General features: G+C 32.7%; 1 protein-coding gene across 6 annotated transcripts in view; it reads left to right on the top strand.

Moving 5' to 3' along the window:
* The first annotated feature begins 214 nt into the window (after nucleotides 1–214).
* Nucleotides 215–25,326, top strand: part of LOC142321722 (protein PRRC1-A-like) — a 57,201-nt gene continuing 32,089 nt past the window's right edge. The window contains exons 1-3 of one of the 6 annotated variants that reach the window (XM_075360033.1): nucleotides 215–350; nucleotides 13,014–13,137; nucleotides 17,325–17,469. In XM_075360033.1, coding sequence (XP_075216148.1) covers nucleotides 13,047–13,137; nucleotides 17,325–17,469 — 236 coding nt within the window. In that variant the 5' untranslated portion in view covers nucleotides 215–350; nucleotides 13,014–13,046. The other 5 variants (XM_075360030.1, XM_075360031.1, XM_075360035.1 and 2 more) reach the window with 5 other exon arrangements.

Here is a 25,326-nt window from a genome sequence, read left to right as displayed (position 1 = left end):
GAAATTCCATTAGTTGAAAAAAGTTACAATTAAACATAGATTAATTAAGTTACATATCATTAAATTTCTTATCAGTAGCGATTTTTCTGGGTACAGGGATTAAAAGGTCAATTTTATTATGTTTTTTGCACGATAAATGGACAAAATATATTACTTATGCAGAACATATTTTTATTCCCAACATTCTTGTTCAGCTCATAACTATTATCAAGAGAAATCAGAATTGTAATATTAATAAATAAGTCTTCATTAAAATATGTAGAATGTATTATATTTAATGGTCACAATTACAGTGGACAGCAAAAGAAAGCCCAACAAGTAGTTGTATTACATAACTAAATTTTCTTATGGTATGTAATTTTATATTTTTTATTCAATTTTGTAATATTTTCTTACATTTCAAAGTGTAAATTAAAACAACTATTAACAACAATAACAATTCAATGTAAATACATATTACAAATGTTGATAATATCCTCTACTGTGATAATTAGTGGGTTTTCAAGAATTTTTGCTTTTTTATCTTATTTAGATTAAACAATAATGTAATTAAAAATCAATGTTTCTTCTGTTAGAAACTAACTTCTTTTGTTTGTTATTTTTGTCATAAAAGCATAGCATTTTTTTTATAAGGAAGAAAAAATATTTAAATTTAAAAACAACGTATATTCATTATATTTCATATTAGATCAGTTTAAAAGAAATCAAAAGTCATACTCATCATTCGAAAATAAAAAAAATATGTGTATAGTACGTATTAAACTAATCGATGTTGAACATTGCTATCGGATTAAGTTCGTTCACGCTTCGTAATTGCATGGAATCGTAGGCATAGAATATGATCAGCTGATCTACTCATAACTGTGTAAGTGCTATTACTGTGGGATTTTAAGTATTTAGTTTTGCTCTTAAGTGATAAGTTTTTCAGAAAATAATTTTTTTTTTTAATTTAAATTCTGCAATTTGTAAAAAACGTTTTAGTTATTTATATATGGTAGTTACGTAATATTTTTTTTAACATCTGCGAAATGCTTTGTTTACATGATTTGAAATTCGAAAAAATTAGAAATAAGTGCAATAGTTTAGCTGAATTATGAATATGGAGATTGATTTTATTTGAATTTACTATTTTGTACGTCACGGAAGTTTTATTTGCGACAATTCTGTTTTAAATTCTTATTGTTTCGTATGCAGTTAATTAGGCATTTTTTAATTACTTTGTACACTTTATTTTATCATCTGCATTGTAATGTTTTTCATTCATTAACTTTTAAGATTTTTCTTGACAAAAATAAACTAATTATTAAGATCTGTCACATTGCTGTTTAGCCTGTGTGCTTGATACAAAATGATTCTTGTCCATCTTATAGATTAGGTTGAGTATTTTTTAACAAAAAGCTTAAAATTTGTATGTATGTTTTGATTTCTAAATGAGTATTTTTACTAGATCATCCCAGTAGTTGTTAACATGTATCATTTGTTTGCCAGGGCAGTAATTAAAGTGAGATAGGTTACTGTTCCTTTATGTTGCAATATAGTTTTAAAAGGGTTCGTGGGCGGGGGGGGAGGTAATCGTTTACATACAGTAAACTACAACCTTTAGTGTAGCAAATATGATATGGTTTTATATATCTTTGGAATTTTATGTGCAAAATTATGATTAATATAAGAATGCAGTCATTTTTTTTTAGGAAACTATCAGGTTATTTTTAGATTTTGAATTTTAAAAGCTTTAAGTATTGAGATATGTTCTTTAAAATTATGAATTAAATTTTCTGCCATTTTGAAATGGAATTACCTTTGTTATAAATACAATATGATTTCAAAATTCAACAGAGAAGTATTTTTGTAGTAAATAAATACTCATTTGGATAGCTTAAAAAGATGTCAATAAAATGGAACTAAATTGTTTTGAATTACATAAAAGATATGCCGACTTAATTTCATGTACATTTAGGTGTATTGAGTCAGAAACTTGGTGTTCACAAAATAGCCATCTACACTGTCAATGCTACTTTACTCTCCCTACTTCTGTAATTAAGGTCAAATGCTAAATTTCCTTTTATTAGAAGTGTATACCCAATTGCATTTTCATCATTCTTGCTCTGAATGCCATTGTTAATACTTTGCAGTGATCACTAAGTAAGAATGTAATAAAAGAATACGTAAACTTTATTCTGACAGTTACTCTAGCATAAAATAGTTATGAGCGAAAGTTTACTCCCAAATTTTTTTTTTGTTATAAAAAGTATTTCAGATGGCTCAAGAATTCTCTTAGTATAAACTTTTGCAACAGCAAATAAAATTGAATATTAAAGTAAAACCTATTTAAAAACTTAATTCCAAATGTTTTCAGTCATTTTTGTGACTATCCTAAATAACTTGAGGTACTGTCTCCTACTGATGTAATTGACATTACTACTAACTGTGTTTTGTTATTAGGGATTTCTGACCATGGGATGATTGAAAAATAATGTTGATTACATGCTATTGTAACAGCTTTCAAATTTGCATTATCTTTGATTGAAACAGTGTTCTATTTGATTAATGCAGTCAGCAGTTTAGTTTACATATTCTGGAGTATTGTGATTGTTTGGTTATTGTGTTCTGTATGTAATGATCTGTTTTGTTGTGAAGATTACATTATAACTAGATTTTTTAAAATTTGTGAGCTGTTTTCTTGAGTTTTTGTTTATATATTATTAATTTGATGTTATTTTTACCTTTGGTTTTATTTTGTGCAGAAATATGTTAATAAGTATGCTGTAATATTGATTTGTGAATGAGATTTGTTGTTGGTTTTCTGTATATTTTGAAAGTATATTTTATTGTTTTTTTTTGTGATTGCTGACAGCAAAATCAGTTTATTCTGTTCATATTTGGCTGTAAAATGTAATTTGTGGTGTATTTTTTTTTTTAATGTATGTTAGTAGTTTACATTTGTGTTCCTTCTGTATATTAAGATGGTGCCATAAATGTATTCATCAGTATGTTATATTGTTAACATGTTTGTTGATGCAGAGTATATATATATATATATATATATATATATTTGTTCTTGTTACAGTAAGTTTTCAGGTAGGATGCTGGATTTTATTATTATTTTATAAATAGGCTAAAGCATTATGCTTGTGAGCCTTAGAAAAGTGAACATCCAAAAAAGAAAGAATACAATACCGTATCAAACAAAGAAAAAAGAATTACGTTAATACGCCGTGATAATTCAAAAGTCGAAGTAACACTAAAATCTCACTACAGTTGATCAGTAGGAATAGTAATCACCTATGATGTCCTGCAATATCTTGTCAGTTGACTCTTAAAAACACCAATAACACTAACAACATCTTCAGGTAATAGATTCCAAAGATTAACCTTTCTTTTAGAGAGGAAATGCTGCTTTATAGTTGTATGAAATTTTTCCTAGTAAGCTCATACATGTGATGAATATCAACATTTCTTATAAAGAGTGGAATTGAAGTTTTGTAAGTGCTCATTTAAAATCTTGAAAGTTTCAATGAGATCACTACGACAACATAGCTATGCCAGTGTAGGAAGTTCGAGGGGACAAAGGTGATCCTCATATGGCATTTGTTTCATATTGGGAATAAGTTTAGTTGCGCGCCTTTAGACCTTTTCCATGTGGTCAGTATCTCCCAAAATCAAAGATTCTAGACTGCAGCAGCAAATTTCAGTTTGGGATGGATGAATCTATTGAAAAGTCTAAAAAATAAATTTTTCATTGGTTAAAAAGTCTTTGAGATTAGGTACAAAAGTAGATTAGCTTGCATAATAAGTTGGCAAAGTAATATGATCATTTTAGATCAGCAGAAACAGTAACACCAAGATCTTTATCCAGACTCTCAGTGGCTAGAACAGTGCCATACAAACAGTAATTGTGGAGGATGTTATTCCATCCCAGATGTAAAACCATGCACTTAGAGATATTCAATCTTAACATCACTCTTCAGACCATTTTGAAATACAGTCCAAATAAAATTGAAGATTGGCATGTGACAGTTCCAAATTGTATAATTTAGTATTGTCTGCATCCAAACCAAAGCAAGACAGTAATTCATTAATGATATCACAAACATAGATTATAAACAAAATCAAGCCAATACATGTCCCTTGAGGAACTTTGCTGGCAGTTCAGAATTTGCATGACTTAGCTGTAGGTAATTTAAAAAAAAAAACTACGATTGGTCAAGAACTGCTTAATCCACTGCCAGGGGCTTAATCCACTGGGGCCACAAATTCCGCTATGTTCCAATTTATGGAGTAGTCTAGCATAAGGGACCCTGTCAAAAGCCTGCTCAAAGTCCAAATTATGGTTCCCTTACTTCTAGTTTATTTCTCTTAATGTAATAGTCATGAATCGATCTTACATCACATTTTCTACTTCAGCTATTTACAAATTATAAAATCCATGATGAAGAAGAGAAACTCAACCAGTCCATGTGTTCCTTAACCTTCCTGTTGCCAAGCTTTTCGACACCTTTATTTTACCAAGTGGGGTATTTTGACTACCCCAATACAATTTTGTGATTTATTGTAATATTTGTTTTTAGTACATTCTATTATTTTTAATGAGTAACTTTATTTAGTATTGAAATAAAATTTTTCAAATTATTAAAAGTATTTAAACTGAACATAGATCCAAAGTATAATACATTCTATATCATTCACAAGAGAAATTCAATATTAGACACCTATAAAATTAAAAATGTATACATTTTGGCTATCATTGCAGCAAACTAGTATTGGCCTCAAAATAACAAATAACATTTTCAAACTGTTCATTCAGGTACATTTTTTTATAAAATACACTTCACAATAATAGTTTCTTCTCTGTGTATATTACAAACAGGTTTCTTGCACATTACACAACAGAATCTTGTTTTACGATTTTTGTTCGTCTTGCAATCTTGACATCACCGTGGTGTTGGTAACTTGGAACTCTGGGATTGGATCATTGCTGCCGGAATTTCAATACCTCATGCTTTCAGTGCATCTTGTACATCCTTATGAACACCGTTGATATTTCTAGCTCTTTTCTCTATGTTGCCTTTGCTGAATCCAGATATCAGGTCAGTCATAAAGAGTTTCTGTCAGCTCTGATTATTCTCCTGCCACTCAGGAAATCTTTGTATACAGAATATATGCAATCAGTGCTGCAATATTTACCATCTCCATAAAAAGTCTTAGTGGCCACCGCCTGGTTCCTCTAACATAGCTGTATTCTCTTGTCATTTTGTTTACATTATCTATGGCACTTTTAGTTTTGTTGTAATTGAGTATTATTTCAGGTTTGTATTCACTTTCTCACCACTCATTTACCTCTTATGGTGTTGAGTAGAGAGTAAGATTACCAACTTGCCCCTTTTTGGAACATAGGAAACTACAGTCTAGTCAGTGGTGAAACCAAACATTGAAGAATGAACTTCTTTCTTTCTCTTGGGCAAAAATTCCTAAAGAATTTATTTCTTATTGGAATGTTTCATTTTAGTTCAGCAGCCAAAGGAAAACTGATGAAAAAATTATCAGTTGTCATGCCATGATCTTTATTCAGCAATGGTTCCATCAGATCTAAAACAACTCTCTGCCCTTGATTCACTTCTTGAGCATTGTCCACCATCCTCATAGTAACTTGGAGCTGTAGTAAGTAAGATGTCTTCACATCACATGTCTTCACATGTTTTACGATTTTTGTTCGTCTTGCAATCTTGACATCACCGTGGTGTTGGTAACTTGGAACTCTGGGATTGGATCATTGCTGCCGGAATTTCAATACCTCATGCTTTCAGTGCATCTTGTACATCCTTATGAACACCGTTGATATTTCTAGCTCTTTTCTCTATGTTGCCTTTGCTGAATCCAGATATCAGGTCAGTCATAAAGAGTTTCTGTCAGCTCTGATTATTCTCCTGCCACTCAGGAAATCTTTGTATACAGAATATATGCAATCAGTGCTGCAATATTTACCATCTCCATAAAAAGTCTTAGTGGCCACCGCCTGGTTCCTCTAACATAGCTGTATTCTCTTGTCATTTTGTTTACATTATCTATGGCACTTTTAGTTTTGTTGTAATTGAGTATTATTTCAGGTTTGTATTCACTTTCTCACCACTCATTTACCTCTTATGGTGTTGAGTAGAGAGTAAGATTACCAACTTGCCCCTTTTTGGAACATAGGAAACTACAGTCTAGTCAGTGGTGAAACCAAACATTGAAGAATGAACTTCTTTCTTTCTCTTGGGCAAAAATTCCTAAAGAATTTATTTCTTATTGGAATGTTTCATTTTAGTTCAGCAGCCAAAGGAAAACTGATGAAAAAATTATCAGTTGTCATGCCATGATCTTTATTCAGCAATGGTTCCATCAGATCTAAAACAACTCTCTGCCCTTGATTCACTTCTTGAGCATTGTCCACCATCCTCATAGTAACTTGGAGCTGTAGTAAGTAAGATGTCTTCACATCGGCACAAACCCAAATTTTAATGCCATACTCGCTAGGCTTACTCTTCAAATAAACCCTAATTTCCTCAGTATATTGCTCATCAATAGTAATTTATTCATGAGGACAAGTTCTTACACAAATTAGACTGAAATATTTCAAACACTGCCCTGATGGCTTATATGGTTTCTTCAATTCTTTGTGATCTTGTATCTCTGTTATCAAATCTCAAGAATTTCTATATTGACAAAAATCTGTTTCTTGACATGGCAACAGAAAAGGCTGCCGAAAAGCTGCATTACCTCCTCACAGATCTGAAGTGCTTGTGCGATGTCCATGAGTTCGACCAGCCACTATAGGAATTGCTAATGCACCATACACTTCAGTTGCACTTACATCTCTCCATGTCTTTTTTTTTGGACAAATGAGCTGCATTCCTTGTAGAAATTACTCTTTTTACTTCCCTGTTCGTTTCCTCGACAATAACGCTCACAATTACTGTTGAAATAAATAACATAAATGACTGTTATTGTTCTGAATGTTTCCCCATCATTCATTGGGCCAGGTGTTAATGTTATGAAGTTGGCGCCGCCCAACGTTTGGTTGTTCACTGGAAAATTGTAGCCCAGTCCTAGAAATAAACACATCTCCAATGTCTTTATCTTCTTTCTGTACTTGCTCATGTGAATGTGTATTATCTTTCGATATTTCATCTTCAACTTCATCTACTGCTCTGATACGGTCTTTGTCGAGAGGTTCCATATATTCATTCAGTTCATTGTCAATGTCCCAGTCATTTTCATTTCACTGGCACCAGAAGAATTGTCTAGACTTTCCAATGTCTCCTCTTTAGATAGTCCTTTGGGCATCCTTACTTGCAGTTGAATTCTGGACTCATATAATTTCAGCTCAGCAGTGAATGTCTAATTCACAGAAGACACAGATAGGCAACCCAAGCAAGTGATTATAAGTAATCTGATACAATAGAGAGCAATATAAGTTGTTTGAGCTAAACAATAATGGATGTATGGTAAAATTCAGCAATGGAAAAATTAAATAACAAAGTTGAATGAGAAAAATATTTTGTAAAACTTTCATTTTTGACAAATAAGAAGATAAGATTTCATACCGACAGGGTAGTCTCACCACCCTACCAATAAATCCCATCAATAATAACTATAAAAACAAAAAATATGTGTCGGTCACAAGTGAGAATACAATATCAATCATTTTAGGACAGTCATGAAACCACAAGTATGTATCTCTTCAGATAAAATTATTATAGAGAAAAAAAATCAACCTGAGGTAGTCAGAATACTCCGCTTGGTAATGCGAAGTTAACCAGGACATGATGTAACAGCAAAGCAACCAAATACCAATAATCATAACTTTAAGTCCATATCCATAATTCACCTGTTCTTAGTATTTCTTTTAAAGAAATATGATCTCAAAAAACAAGAACAGTTGATAAGTAGTCACATTAAACCCAGCTTCATTACTTTTTTAGAATTATCCATACCCAAACCAAATTTCCCTTATTGGAACAAATATGTCTAATGATATCCTTTTCTCAGGTAACCTTGTCAAAGCATATTCAGTGACTATAACTGATCAGTTGTAGGTAACCTAATGTGGAACAGTCAATTTAGAAAATCCATAGAATAATAAATTCTTGTGCCAGAATTATCTCTTCTCCCAGAATACAAGTGATATTCAGCTTGAGCAATACCCGCATATCAGGGATAGACTATACAGTAAACGTCATTAGTGTTAGATAAATTAGCTCTAGCGACTCTTCTGCCTCAAGAACTTTATATGGATCACAGCCCATAACATTGGGATAGATTCTGTAAAGGTTATTAATAAATAATATAAAGGTTATATTAATATTATAAAAACATTTACTTCTTTTATATCATGAAACTTTTACATACACTACCCCTTTTTGGTTGGAATACAGTAAATAAATACGAAATAGAATCTTTCACAAAAGATAAAACAGTCAAATTTTTTTTTTGACTTATGTAGATTTGTGTGTACCTCCACAGAGGTTGAGATAAATAATTTGCTGACTAGCTATATAATTATCAACATGAAAGCAGAAAGAGCTTCTTCTGGTTATTGATTTTATATTTTCACTGAAAACACTAGACCTACATGTTTAAATAATTTCTTTGCTTCCTACTAATTTTGGAGTATGGATATTGAACTGTTTGCAAAATTGTTCAATATACATACTCCAAAATTTCTTTGCTAGTTTCCTGCTTTTTAAGCCAGTATTTTTGAGCAATATTTCACAAATATTCATTCCTCTTATTTGGAATACTAATTGTATGTGATCATGGTTGGGTTTCTTTGATTAGACATTGTCATCAGTTAAAGGTAAACAGTGTTTAAGTTGAAGTTCACTATCCATATCCTAGGGTTTTGGACAAAACAATAGTCAAAGTCTGAGAAATAGTCTATAGTTATGCAGAATGATCTGTAATTTTGGCAGAGCTTATTAAAGATTGTTTTTTTTTATTCTATTCTATAGTACAATTCCAATAGTAGAAGGCAGACAGTATTTTGAACAGGTTCTCTGATTCTTAAATGTCTCTTCAAGAGGGTTGCCTTTAATCATGTATTTATATCTGTAGTAATGTTCTTGCTATTTGACTTAATTATTCAAACAATATCAAGAAATCCTTGAATGTTTTTTTAAGACTATTATCACTACATTGTTTATTTTTTTGCTTATCTGATGCTGAAGGTTCATAATCAGATTCAGAATAAGAAAAATTTGCCTTCAATTTCACTTCTGGTTGACTAGGTTAAGTCAAATCTTTTTTCTATTAATGTTAGCAGTCTTTCTATTTCTAGTGAATGTTAGTTCCATGATTCAATTAACAAAAAGCACAGTGACAAGCACAGATTTAGGTACTAAATAAATTATTTATACATAAAGAAATAATGTGTAAAAGCTGAGTCATTGAAATAGTTAATAATAAGTGTAAGTTAAAAGTTGCATCATTCTTAACCATTCATATATTTTACAAAGAACTGATTCCAGGAAAAACCAACTGCTAGTTGGGTGGAAGTTATTTTGCTAGTTTGAGTGGAGATTAGAACACCTTTTATGCCAGTATGGTAAAAAATAATTTGTGTGTTTATAAAATTAGGAAATTATTGTTAACAGACTTGCATAAAATCATTGTTATACCTTTGAAATATTATTATCACAATTATGAAAGAAAAAAATAAATTTAATTTAAACAAGCCACTTTCTAAGAATATAGAAATTAGCTTCAACATCTTTTTGAAACTTTTTATTCGTCTTTGTGTGTGGTTTACGAATAACTGAACCAGTGAATGAAATCTTGAAGTCAGTATTTAAAAGGCTGTATGAATTATATTTATTTTAATTCTTTTTTTTAAGTATGTCTATTTCCACCAACACCAAGAAGGGAGCTAAGAAAAATTCCAAAAAGATGTAGAAGTGTAACTTTCTCCTATTATTATTATTATTATTATTATTTGAGTAACTGTATTAAAGTTAATTTCAAAAGTTTAAGCACATTTCTTTCTGTATTTTTACCCTTTCAGTTCATTTTTATTTAGTGTGCAGCAGATGCATCTGTCTTGAGATTTCCTGGTGAAAGCGTTCTCCATGTTTGTCACTCAAAGCTCTAAAATTGGTTGGGAATAAATCCAGATGAGAATCCAAGAAATGGATCTTTAGTTACATATTATATATAAACATAAAATTTTATACCTCTTAAGAAGCTCAGTTACGAGTTCTTTATAATTATCTGTCTTTTGATTTCCAAAATAATTGTTTACAACCTTTTAAAAGATTTCCACCCAGGAACCTCACATTCATTCATATTGCCTCCAAGTTCAATATCATTCATTAGTTTTCTTATTTGCAGTCCACCAAATATACCTCTTTTATCTTAGCATCACTTATACTAGGGAACTTGTTTATTAGAAAGTGAAATCCATTCCTACCACCATTAAAAGTTAATCCATCCAAATTTTTCTTTAAACCTAGCCTGATGTGTTGTGGTAGAAGGTAAAAACTTTTTCAGGTTTTATTAGTGCTGGACTCCCAGCACTTTTTCTTAACATAATGGTTCTTTGTATCTCTGCTGTTCCACTCCACAAGCTGGAACAAAATTTAGTAAAGCCAAATTGTAAATCAAGTAACTCATCTTTCACTTTCAGGTCTCCATAAATATGCCACAAATGTTTCTTATACTGAATCATATCTAATCCAAGTTTTATATGACTCTAACATGTGAGCTGCATGAGCTAAATGGATTGTTGGAGTATTATTTCCAATGTGAAGGTCTGCTTTCTAATTATTGCAGTGAATTTTTTAATAAAACGCCATGCAGTGTATTTATTCACTATCCACACAGTTTATGCTACATTTGTGGTAAGATAACATTAAAGTATCTTAGGAGAGATACAACTTCACTGATAAAAAAAAATTATATGAACTATATTTTGGACAGGTCCTGGGCTCCTCATATTTGCTGCAATTCATGTGTAAGGCTGCAGAGTTTATAAAAAGGTGCCATTTATCATAATGGTGCATATACCCTGAAGCTTCTAGGAAAGATTCCATTTCATTACAGTAAATTAAGCCCTTGTACTGGAAGAAGAAACACTCAAATTCACACTTCCTGTCACAGAAAGCACTTATTTTAATATTGAGTTTCATCATTATAGTTGTAATGTGAGAATTTCAGCTTGATTCTTGGATAAATTTAGATCACGAATGAGATTATTCAATTCTAACTAATTAATTAAGTGTGGTTCAGTATTTGTATTTTCTAAAAAGTCTGGTCTCTTCTTTGTTCATCATCTGATAAATCTGTACAACCTTCAACATCAACAGCTTCATGTTCAACTAATTCCCATGTCTTTGGTGGTACTGGAATTGGAAACTGTGAACTGTGAGGTACTGGTTTTAAAGCCGAGGAAATATCAGGATATTTAACAGAGGGATAATATCAGGATGTCTAGTCTTAACTGTTATCCGTGTAATTTTTGTTATAAGAAAATAACAGTCTGTGAAGTGAACCTTTGGTTGTCTTCAAACCATCCCAATTGCCGATGTCACGTGATGAGATCCATTCAGTCAACAGCTTTACACATTAATTGCAATCTATATGATGAGCCCATGAGGGCAGGGATCACTTACTTTACATCAAAAATATTGTTCATATGATTTTTTTATACAGTGGAATTGTATTTCCCCTCTGACTCTTTAATGTTACCTCACCACAAATGGAGCAGAAATTGTCTGGATGGTTAATGCAGTTTTGTGGCATTTTTATTAAAACATTCGCTGTGATACACTTATAAACACATATTACAAAACTAAATATTTTACACACACATTAATATATTTATATACACTGACTTTACAGGGAAAAATAAAATCACAAATTGGTAGGAAAAATAGCTAGCTACACCACTAAATGTAACACAGGCATGAGACCTTGCACATGACTGGTGTAGTTGAGATTTTTCTTAGCCAGCATGACGCATTGTTTACTATTTACAGTATTACATCTAACACTGAGTCGTCAAAACAAATTCATATATGCTGTGAAGGGTAACTCAAAGGTGACATAATTACATTTAGAAAAAAATATGGCATAAATCAAATGTGTATCACTTGTAATCATTTTAATTATTGTGTAAATAATAATAATAATACTTATTTTTGGAGCCTATTTATCAACTTAAATAAATTATAGTTTATTTTGGACTTAACTGCTGCAATAAATAATATAATGTCCTTGCATTGTTCAGACACAGGTATTTGCAGAAAATGGAATGGGCAATTTCAAAAAATTTATAGGGAAATTCTGACTGACTTCATATTCAGAGTCAGAGCCCAGAAATACACAAGATTCAGCAAATGTTGACCATGTAACAAAATCAATTGTGACCAATATTAGATATTAAAATTTTATTCATTTAATAAAGCTATATTCAGTGTTAGGCTAGTACCTGGATCATTTGCGCTATATGTAAAAATAAAACTGGAAAATGATTGTAACACTCCCAATATAGTTGTTTTCTCATGGTAACCAGTAGATAGTAATGCTGGTGATGTGATTTACTTTTTTCCACTGTGTTTAGAATCTGATAGTATTTCAGTGAAGTTTGGAAATGAGTATATGTAACAGTGAATTGTACAGGTATTACTCAATTTAACAACTGTGTAATTATGATATATCTTGATACCTTAAAAATTAATGAATCAGCAACTAAATTATTAACAATAAAGTTGTAACATTTGAAAACATGATATTAAATACGTTTTTGCACATTTTATTTATTTACTCTAAAAATAACAGCCTGATGCTCAGTTGTAGTTTCTTGTTGTTAGATTAATTTTTTAGTGTATGAAAGATATTCCTTGTACTCCTGGTTGAAAGGCAAAGATGCTACCACTCTGCTACAGATGATGGAAATTACTATTATGGAGGTTGTTAATGGTTATAATGAGTTTATAGTGAATCTGTGAAACTTAATATAAACTGTTTTATGATTTCAGATTTTTAATGATTAGCCAATAACTTCTGTCAAAATGCAAGAAGAATCTTCCAGTGGAGAGTCAACTTTTGAATTTGTTGACAAGAAGACAGAGGGTGCTGCTATAGCTCCAGGAGAAGATGGAGGTTGATTTAATGTTATTAACCTCATATGATATAGAATTTATCAAATAGTGTATTTTAAAGGAAATATAATGTAATTCAGAATACAGCACTTGGTACGGTCCTGGTTATAATGTATTGGCCCTATATGGAAGGTTGTACAGGTGATTTTTTAGTCCTGTTACCCAATTTTTAATGTCTGGTAAATTTTTTCTAAGAAAGGGAAATTTTGTTTTGTAACACGAAGTTGGTAGCGCTATTCGACCAGTATAGATACGGCAGTGTGAGTTGATTCTCCTTGAGCTGTGTAAACTTTTGTGCCGTTTCCGGTCGTGTTACGAACAGAATGTCTTTTACCATAGAACGAGTTTTCATTTTTGAACAATTTTTGCTATGAAATCGTAAGCGAGTGTAAAAATATCATTTCAAATTAGATTTCTTAGTGTTCCTCCGCCAGAAAAAATGTCAATTTCTAGGCTAGCAAACCAATTTCGATAGACAGTTAGTGTTTGCGACAGAAAACGTAGTGGTCGACCAACTCGCTTGACAGGTGACATTTTAGAGAATGTGAAGACAAGATTGCTCAGTTCTCCACGGAAAAGTTTACGAAAACTTTCCACCCAAGTTGGTTTGTCATATTCGAGTGTTCAAGCTGCTAAAAAATTAAATTGTATCCGTATTGCGTACGATTAGTCCAAGAGCTTCAGCCTCCAGATTTAAACAAGCAATTGCAATATTGCCGTTGGTTTAGGTCTCTCGTAAATGATTACGGAATCAAATTTTTTAAACACAGTGTTCTTTAGTGATGAAGCTTGGATCCATCTCGATGGTTATGTGAACAGTCAAAACTGTCGAATTTGGGCGGTTGAAAATCCTAACGCTTTACAAGACAAATCTTTGTATCCTGAAAAAATTGGTGTGTGGTGTGCAATATTTCATCATCGTATAGTCGGATCCATATTCTTCGAACAGACAGTAAATGGTGAAGTATACAGGAATATTGTGCGCCAATTTGTGTCCCTCCTGGAACCTCAAGAACGGTATTGCTGGTTTCAGCAAGACGGCGCTATATGCCACACGTCTCGAGAAAACATGGATTTTCTGCAAGAGTTCTTTGATGAGCGAATAATAAGCAAGGGCTTATGGCCTCCAAGGTCCTCACACCTCACATCTGCTAACTACTTTTTGTGGGGCTATATTAAGTCTGAGGCCTTCAAAAACTATCCTCACAGTATTGAAGAACTTAAAGTCAATATTACAGACTTAATCATGAATATTTCCAATGCAACTCTTAAAAAGGTTTCTGCTAATATGCTGAAAATAGTCCATGCGTGTATAACCGCAAGGGGTGGGAATTTTGAACATATTCTTTAACAATTATGTAAGTAATAGCTTTTTATTAAATCTCTTTTGTAAGTAAAAAATACATTTTTTTATTTCACCTAAATTTCCCTTTCTTAAATTACATTTAAAATTGGGTAACAGGACTAAAAATCACTCTGTGGTTAATTGTTTTACTACAAATAAGAGAGCCAAATGTGACACTCCCTGTGTGGCTAATTGTAGACTGGGGTATACCATACGTGATTCATCTATGTTGATTTTAAGCTGTTTATTGATTGGCTACACTTATAAATAAATACAGTAAATCTATATTAACTTGTTTATTGAAAAAATTATATCATTAAAGAAATTAATTTTATTGACTAGCTAAAGCCATCATTATATTTCTTAATTAATCCTTAAAATGTTTATTTTTAAACAGACATTTTATTAATGTTAATAATGTTCTATTCATTAAATTAAATAACAGCATTAATTTTTTTTTTTATAAATTTGTACCAGAAAAAACTGTTATAAAAAATTTGTAACAGTTAAATAACTGTTACAATAAAATTACAGGAAGTATCCAGAAAACCTAGTTGTCATGATATTTTTTATATGTTTTTAATCTATTGGTAAAATTTTCAACTTGTGAATAAAAATTAAAGTTGGAAGGTGTACAAAAAAAAAGTTGATGCAATGAATTTGATGCAGTTGCATGGTAATGAGGCAAGAAATAAACCAGTTTGCCTTTTTATAAACACAGTTGTAAATATATTTTATCTTGATCAATACAGTGCTATATGCAATGTGAACAGAAGAAGACCAATTATAATGAACTATCTGTTCTTGGAGAGTGGTCGTAAATCACTTTGTTGTATGGTAATCACACAGCCTTATTGCTGTTTATCAATCAGTTGATCTTGGCCTTGATTCTTGATAAGGCTTTTGTATTTTTCATCTGTCATTTCACCCACCTTATTTTCCTTTATAAAATACATGTAAAACCATGCCTGAGGTTGTAATAAAAAACGTTGACCTCAAGAAGATTCTCCTTTAATTTTATATATATATATATTTTTTTTTTTTTTTTTTTTTTTTTGTTAAAGAGGTGGAGGAAACTCATTTGCAGGCGTCTAGGCAGTGTCAGGCTCACTAACAGGTTCTGCAAGATGTTAATTGCATATGTATTCCTGCGCACTACTGACTAAACCTCCACCCCTGGCTAACCATCCCTTCTTTCTTTTTCCTGTTTAATCTCCGATAATTATTGTTCAGATAATACTTCAGAGGATGAATGAGGATGATATGTATGAGTGTAAATGAAGTGTAGTCTTGTACAGTCTCAGTTCGACCATTTCTGAGATGTGTGGTTAATTGAAACCCAACCACCAAAGAACACCGGTATCCACGATCTAGGATTCAAATCCATGTAAAAATAACTGACTTTACTAGGACTTGAACGCTGAAACTCTCTACTTCTAAATCAGCTGATTTGGGAAGATGTGTTCACCACTAGACCAACCTGGTGGGTTTAACCACCCTCCTGAAAACTGCTTATGTGGTATTACTTCAGGAAGGGGGAAGCACCCACACACACAATCGGTCACCGCAAACACAACAGGAAACTCCCAAGCAAACATGCGCTCACCACATAATGAAACACAAAAGTCACACACAGACAACAAAGTATGCCAAAAAGATCAACAATCACGCACACAAACACCAAATATGCCGACAGATCAAGCAACAACCAAAACACACATACGTCACACAGACAAAACTCATGAAACACAAAACAGCAACAATAAACCTACAAGAAAGACTGCAATTGTGTTTTCAATACTTTATTGGGTTTAAAATGCCATGAAAATAGCAATGAAAGATTAATTCAGTCAGGAAGAAGTTGAGTTTTGCATAAAAGACAGTAATAAGAACAATCTTTCATATTACTATTACAAGGATACATGAATAGATCAGTAAATATTCCTGGTTTTCATAATCAATAAATTAGTTTTTTTAGTAAATTAAGAGATTATTTCAACTTTACTGTAATTAATCAAAATTTGTTATTTAGTACTATAATGACAGATTTTTAGATTTTCCTAAACGGCATTCAGTGCATGTTTTCAGTTCTTGCAAGCAATTGATTGCAGTAAGATAATATCTTTTTACTGAATTTATATGTTTAAACCAGGATTGAATATTATATAGTTAAACTGAAGCAAAGGAAGAAGAAGCAGCACATGTTTTATATAAATTGTCACAGAGCAAGTTAGAACATTATAACTTCATAGGTTTTTTACGTAATGGTAATTTTTTACAATACTGTGAAAGAACTACAGTAAAGTTTATCTATACCATTTTAAAGTTATTTAAAATATCTACCATCAAGTTATTGATATATACAGTATCAAAATATTACACAAAATAAACTCTTAAAGCTTGTGTTTAGCAAAACAAAACTTTTAAAATATCAAATATGCTACTTGACAGAAAATAACCATTTACCATGAAACCAGTTCATTACCAGTAAAACGAATTAAAAATGGATATTTGCTGTATACATTAACTATACATACAATACTGTTGTTATGCATCCTTTTTTAAATTCTTTAAATAATTGTATTACGTATAATATTTATATTATGTAATTTATTACAAACAATATTTTGATCGTATTTTAATTTGATAGTCTATTTAACTGTAAAAACAGTATTAACCTATGCAACAGGTTTTATTAATTGTAAATTTTTTTATTAGTTGTTAATTGTATGAGTATTATTTGTGCAAATTGTTAACCATATGCAACATATAATATATGCAGTTTTTCTTTCTCTTTAGCAGCTATTTTATGACAAATCTCCTAATTTTTATGACTGTTACAGATGGAGCTGTGAGTGGTAATGGGTCAAACTTACTTTCAAAAGTGGCTCCTCCATCAGCTTTGCCAAGCTTTGTTCCATTGCCTCAAACCACTGCCACAACCTCTTTAAATTCATCTAATCAGTCATTTCATCCAACAACATTTAGGTAAAAAAATTGAATACATTATTTTTACCTGTTTTTAAACAGTTTATTTTTTATTGGTAGTGTTGAGATAATTTTTAAGTAATTTTTAGGGGATTTTTTGCAGTTTCATACAGAACATGTTTCTTATATAGTTTGTCATCATTACTCCAACAGGGAGCCTTATTCTTTAGACTTTGGGGGTTGGCATCCCCATGGGCCTAGCCTCTGCAGCTTTTCTTCTTCCCATTATATACTGAGTTGTAGAACACATTATACTATACACATACATTACACCAAAAACACTATGCAAATTACAACATATACTTTTACACAACAACATTCTGCTCTATTTCTCCTTACACATACAGTTGATGACGTTGTGACAACTTACAAAACACAACCATAACTCAAGGTGGAAACTATCATGCCAATGGGTCTACATAGTGAGTCTTGAACGATATTCTCTGGGTGCCTGGGCGAACCCAGTTGTATTTAGCTGTAGCTCCAGTACATGTGTGCTCTGCTGGAGTGGTCTGTTATATCGCCGGTACTCGTGGGACCAAAATTTGAAGTCCACAAATAAATACCATGATGGTTGGTAGTCCATCTGATAAAACCACCAATTTTAGTCTAGTGAAAAGGTCTCATTCAGCTTTGTCTGAAGAGGATAAAAGTCTTGCACAAGAGAATTGTAAACAATCAGACATAAAGTATAAAAATATTCGTTTTATTGTTCCTCAGAATAATCAGGAAAGTGGTTCCCTTCATAATGTCTCGTCTTTGTCTTTCCTGATCAATAAGGTACTGGTGCAACCAGTTCCCCCAAGAACATAAGACTGAGAGACGGATCAATAGTAATAGAGACTTTCAGTGATGAACAAAGTAGGTCGCTCCTATGTCTGACGAATATGGGTGGTATAAATGCGGTATGTCATAAAACCTTGAATGCTAGCAGTGAAGTTATTTTTTGCTGGGATCTTCTTGAGATGGACATTAAAAAAATTGCCGAACAACTTCGTCCCCAAGGTGTTTCAGAAGTGAAGAGAATAATGAAATGTCAGAGCAGGATGGAAGAAACTACTCCCTCTCTTATTTTAACCTTCAACCTTCCCACACCACCAGAGAAAATTAAAGTAGTTTGTTAAAGTATAATCATTCATCCCTAACCTGTGGTGGTGTTTCCAATGTCAAAGGAATGGCTGTACAACAACTTCTTGCCCGAACACTGTAATATGTGGTAGATTTGCAAAAGAAGGCCACAAGGATAATGACTGTCAAAAGGAAGAAAAATGTGCAAACATTGTGGGGCAACATTTAGCTTGATCTTGAGATTGCCCAAGTTTTAAAAAAGAGAAGGCAATCCTGAAAATCTGTACCAAGCAAAAGCTTTCTTTCTAGCCACTCGAAGAGAATATGGAAAAACACTTAGCTCCTAAAACCTCATTAAACCAGTTGTCTTTTCGCCACTGCGACATCTAGTAAAGCTCCCATTAATGGAGGCAACCAAAGGTGTGTATCTTGCAGTGAACTGGAAAAGCTTGTTCAGATTTTATCTGATCAGGTTGCTTCACTTACTGTAACTATTTTTGAGTTGAACGAAAATGAATAAGAAGTTGTATGTACAACTAGTGAAACTAAAACTAGTGGAATCCCCTTGAAAATTCCTGTCCATAAAGTTTTACCTTTGGAGACAGGGGTAAATATAGCTGGTGGTAACCACCAAATAAGCTCCCTATTAAAGGAGCTCACACAACTACCTCCTCTGGGATGTTGACTGCAAAAATCAAATCATGTTGGCTTTCAAAATCTCCCCCTCACCTCGTTTACTGGAGGATATGGTAGAGGAACTGCCTGATCTCAGGGCATCGGAGTTTCTTAAAACAAAAAAAATATGAAAAAGAAAATCGGATCACCTATAACTAATTTTGTAATATATTTATATGTAATTCTGCTATCCAACTAATTTTATTCATGAGCATTATTCAGTGAAATGTTAAAGGTCTTCGGTCCCGCATTGAAGTTGTTGAAGCACACACATGAACCATTAATAATGTGCTTCCAAGAAGTGCATCTATTACAACAAGACAGTAACACTCAGAGGCTATGTCTGTGAGAGGTACAATTGTCTTGTAGACAGTAGAGAGAGTAGTGGTGTTGCTATTCTCATGCGGAATGAAGTGTCGACTACAAGGATACTACTGCTAGCTACCCTAAATTCCTGCTGTTGCTGTAAAAATCTTGATCCCCTTTAAATTGCATATCTACAATTTGTATTTCTCACCAAACTCTGACTTCAATGCTGTTGAAATATCAAATCTCCTCATGCAAATCCCATTGCCGTCGTTAATAGTAGGAGATTTCAATGCCCACCATATTTCCTGGGGTTCATCTCTGTGCTTCTCTTGAGGAAATATGATAGAGTGAGACAAGACTTGGACCTTTGTCTACTGAATGATGGATCATACACATTTATGACCTCTCATCGTCTGGTATGCTATCAAACATCGACCTCTCCTTATGCTCACCAAATGTGTTCTCTCATCTTAATTGGTATGCTTGTGACAACCTACATCGCAGTGACCACAGACCAATTATTATAGCTTTTGGTGTCAACCACAAGGTGATTAAAAGACCAAGGAGTGGATTGTTGAAATGGCAGATTGGAGCAGTGACAATAGAGCCTTCCCTTTACAGTATTACGATGGTGCAGACGTCCTTGATGAAGTTACTTCTTTTACATTTCTTATGTATGAGAATGTTAATAGATATATCCCGCAAACATCGGGAAACTCTAGACACCCTTCCATTCCTTGGTGGAATGATGATTGCAAAAACGCTTTTGGCAAATGACGGCAAGCACTGTGCAACTTTAACCGCATGTCAACAAATGAACATCTAGATCTGTACTGTAAGGATAGAGCACTATGTCATCGGGTATTTTTAGATGCTAGGAGGAAGTCATGCAGGAAATACGTGGACACCATCTCACGCACTACTCCCATGTCTGCTGTGTGGAAAAAAATATGTACAATCTGTGGATCTCCAAGACATTCATTCTCAGACTCATTCATGAAGGAGAACTCCTCATCACCTTCTGCAGTGGTAGATTCTTTCCGTTCGGTGTCTCTCTTCTCATCATATAGAAATGAATTTCAGAAGTACAAATTGCAAATGGAAGTACTACCATTAAGCACTAGTGATTTGGTCAGTGAATTAAATGCTCCATTTTCATTCAGTGAGTTGTCTAAAAAATTCACGTGACACCTCTCCTGGACCTGGAGCCAACAACATTCATCTCAGTATGCTCTCACACCTTCCTAATTCGGTACTACAACACCTATTGTGTATATGTAATGTGTATTCTCCTCACAAGTTTTCCCTTCGGTCTGATCAGAAGACATTGTTATATCAATACTTAAACCTAGTAAAGACAAAGCAAAACCCTCAAGCTACCGCCCTATCTCGTTGACAAGCATTTTATGTAAAGTAATGGAGAGAATAGTAAACCGCAGGCTCACATGGTACTTAGAGGAACATGCCTTGTATGTCTAGAACAATGTGGTTTCCACCAAGTATGTTCTTCCATTGACCACTTAGTGATTGGAAGCAGCTATTCTAAACACTTTCCTATTCTGCCAGCGCCTTGTCTATCTTCTTTGATATCAAGAAGGTGCACAACATGGCTTGGCGATGTGGTATTCTTAATAGTCTTAAAGAATGGGGAGTCAAAGGTTGTATGCTTGCATTTATAAGGGGTTTCTTAAATGACTGAACTTTCCGTGTTCGTGTTGAAGATTACTTATCAGGTAGCATCACCTTGGAGAATGGAATACCTCAAGGAAGTGTATTAAGTGCCACCTTGTTTGTTATAGCCATCAACAGTATTACTGAATGTGTGCAACTACCTGTTTCATGTTCATTATTTGTTGATGATTTTGCCGTATATATTATGTCCCATTCAACAGCCACAGCAGAGAGACTATTACAAAACACAATATCTCGCCTTGAAGCTTGGTTCAAGGCTTCATATTTTCACCTGAGAAAACAAAATGTGTAGTCTTTCCTCACTTGCAAAAACCCTTTTATACCACAAAACTTTCTGAATGAAGAGAAAATTGCTATCTCATGATATTAAGTTTTTAAGTTTGTTTTTTTGACAGCCGTCTTACGTGGGTCAATCACATCAAACAATTAAAAGCGAAATGTTCCAAACTGCTAGATATGCTGCGAGTTCTTAGCAACGCCAATTGGGAAGCTGATAGGTCATGTATGTTGCAGTTATAATATTCCTTAGCTCGTTCCCGCTTAGATTATGGTTGTATCACCGTTCTTCAGCGCATAGTACTGTGCTGAAGATGTTAGATGCCATACATCATGCTTTTCTCCATCTTGCTACAGGTGCTTTTATATCAAGTCCTGTCACTAGCATATTTGTCGAGTGTGGTGAACCATCATTTTGGGATAGATGTGACCAACTTCTAGCATCTCACTTTGCCTGTCTTAAAGGGCAGCCAAACCACCCGGCTTTTACTGCAGTTCTTGCAAATCCTAATTTACAAAGATATGAAGAACATCCACATATTACTGCACCTACGGGTGTATGTACCCCGGCGGTTACTACAGTTTTTAAATGTTGACATACTTTCTACTTTTCCAACTTATCCCTGTTCATATCTTCCATGGAGAATCAACCTTATAAATTTTATTTTTGATCTTATTATATACAAGATACAGTCAACACCACCTGTTGTCTTTCAGCAAAGTTTTCACGATATTCTCTCCAAAATAAACCCAGACACAATAGTATACACTGTTGGATCAAAACAGAATGATACCGTGGATGCGCAGTTATTCTTAATAGCAGAATCTATATGTTTGGTCTACCTAATAATACAACTATATTTTTTGCTGAACTGTACGCTATCAATAAGGCTATGAATATTGTTAACCCAAAATACAGTCATATCCTTATTTGTAGCGACTCGTGTAGTGTACTCCAAGCTTTAGAAGAATTTTACTCTAGACATCCTTTGGTCACTGAAATCTACAGTGCAATCGCTGAGTTGAACCATCGCAGCACACAAGTGAGTTTCTGTTGGATTCCTAGCCACCTGGGAATTCCAGAAAATAAACTTGCAGATTCTGCTGCTAAAGATACATGTAATCAGTTTCCTTTCACCACTCATGTTGCTGCTTCTGACTTTATTAATTGTATGAAACAGCCTCTTCGAGCAAACTGGCAAGGTGACTGAATGGCTACTGTTGATAAAAACTCTGGTACATTAAAGATTTTTTGTTACCATGGGACTCCTCATGCAGAAAAATTTGTCGTGAGGAAGTGGTCCTCTGTTGATTGTGATTAGGACATACCAGAGTACCTCATGTCAGCAGGACACGTACTACTAAGCACATGATGCAACTGCCACATGACTGTGCACCACATAATTGTGGATTGCATATGTTATGCGACGTTGCATTGTAAATTTAAATTACGTAGAAACATTCGCCAGATTCTGAGCAATAAGGTAGTTTTAGACCGGTTGTTGCTGTTTTCATGAAATGTTAATGTTTCACAAAATTTAAAATTGTGATATATATTTTTTATTCTAGTGCTGAAGAATTATTTTAATGTGTTTGTTTTTCTGGCCATTTAATTGTTATGATTTTTATTTTTTATTCTCTATCCGAGAAGGGACTTTTTACACCCCTCTCAGACTTTGTTAAATTTATTGATGTTTATTTAAATTTTATATATATATTTTTTTTTTACTTTGTTTCCTTTTAAATAAATTTTACCTTATTAAGTTTCCCACTGTGATATTAGTAATACATTTTTTAGTGGTATTGGTTTTAAGTTTTTTAGTGAAATTTTATCTGTGGTATTAGTTATAAGTTATAGCTTTTTAATATTTTAGTTTTTAACGTAGCTTTAGTTTTTTATTTTAATTTTTTAGTGTTCCCATTATCCGAGTTGGGGCCCTTACACCCTTCTTGGACTTTATTAAAATTTTTATTTTTAATTAAATTTTACGTTTTTAGTTTTACACTTATTTTTAATTTTAGTTTTACAGCTGTGATAGTTTTAAGTGTTTTCTAAAAAGACATTTTTAGCTGTGGTAGTAGTTAAGTTTTTGTTTAATATTTTAGTCTTTAAGGCAGTTCTAGTTGCTTTTTTACTGTTTATTTTCTTTTATAACATTTTATTACAGACATTGATAACACCAAAGTGTTTTTCACCCACAAAAAACACAAAAAAAGGAACATCATTAGAATTTTTCATCTCTAAATATTCAATTCTACCTAAGCATGATTGTTGTTTTGTAGAATCTAAAATCACATTTAAATCTTAAGATGTACATGATGGAAGCAGTTCTAAAATACAAGAGTAGTTCAGGATTACCATGGTAGCCTAAGGATTACAGGGATAAAGAAGTTTACAATTTATTTTCTTGCTTTGTATAAATTAAAAGCAGTTATTAATTCTTAGTTCTTGCCACTCTATCATTTGGTTTTGTAGTGGAATTAGGTTTTGGATTTCAGCTTTAAATTCTTTTTCTTTTATCCATTTTGCTGTTAAGTATCAGGTTTCTTCAGTATATATATTGTATAGTTCTGTGCTCTGAACCATTCTTTTAATGTTGCTTAAGTTCTTTCCTGTTTTCCCGGCCATTCCATGAATGTACTCCTCTCATTCTATCCTTGGCCTTCCTTGTCCCTTGTCCTATCCTTCCTTCCAGTCTTGCCTCTAGGACTTGACAAGATATTTAGAATCACCTATTCATATTAGCTCAAAGCCGTACAATTTATATACTACAAAATCTTACTTTAATTCTTCCCTTTGATTATTTTATTTCTGGTTCTAATTTTTCTTTTTTTCAGCGGTCTTCTTTAGATTTTCTGCTAATTTTCTTGTTAAGAAGTTACCTGAAATATTATAGTTTTTAGTTTTTAGATTTAGTTTGACTGGCAGAGATAATTCTGCTGCAGTACAGCAACTCTACACATAGACTATGTTATATATCCTCAAGAGTCCTTAGTATCTCTTTTTCCTTCTGTTATGTTAACAAAACAAAAAAAAATCTGTCTTGTTTTGGTTATAGTATAAAGGAAATCTTTATATGGAGATATTCTTGAAGTAAAAGGGTGGTATGAAGGAATGGACATTATTTATACAAGTTAGTTCAAAAATTACTCAGAATAGCTTTGTTTAAAAAAAAACTGCTTACGTGAAAAAGTTTCAGAGTATATTTCCTTTAAACCTTTGGCAGCTACACACTTTTCCAAATATTTATAACTTGTTGGAAATGTTCCTGGAATCCATTTTGAGATATCATCCTCAGTTACTTCAGTCGTATTGGCCACCATGTCATTCGTGTTCTTATATTTTATTCTCTTAAGAGCATTTTTCAATTAAGGAAACAGTAAAAATCATATGGTTAACAAGTTGGGAGAGTATAGTGGATGCCCCAGTGCTGTTATATTGTATTGTGCTAGATACTCTTTAACAACCATAGATTGATGTAATGGTGCATTGTCATGCAAAAGAAATTTATTCTTGGTTTCTGATTTTTCAGGATGATTTTTTCTTATGGCAATCCATAAATGACAAAATATATTGATATATGTTTCCTTGTTCACTGTCTGCCCTCAAGAATGGTTTCATAGTAAACATTATCCTGCAAATAAAAAACAACTTTCAGCTTAAATTTTCGAATCCTTGCAGTTTATCTACTACAAAATTTTATCTTGATTCTTCCCTTTAATTTTTGATTATAGTATTTCAGGTTCTATTTTTCCTTGTTTTTCTGGCTGTCTTCTTTTGTGATCACATTGGCCTCATAGAAAATCATTAATTTACATTATAGAGAATAAAGTGAC

The sequence above is a fragment of the Lycorma delicatula genome, chromosome 3, assembly GCF_047948215.1.
Source record: "Lycorma delicatula isolate Av1 chromosome 3, ASM4794821v1, whole genome shotgun sequence".
In the NCBI taxonomy this organism is placed as follows: Eukaryota; Metazoa; Arthropoda; class Insecta; order Hemiptera; family Fulgoridae; genus Lycorma; species Lycorma delicatula.
This window is presented reverse-complemented; position numbering and strand designations above follow the sequence as displayed.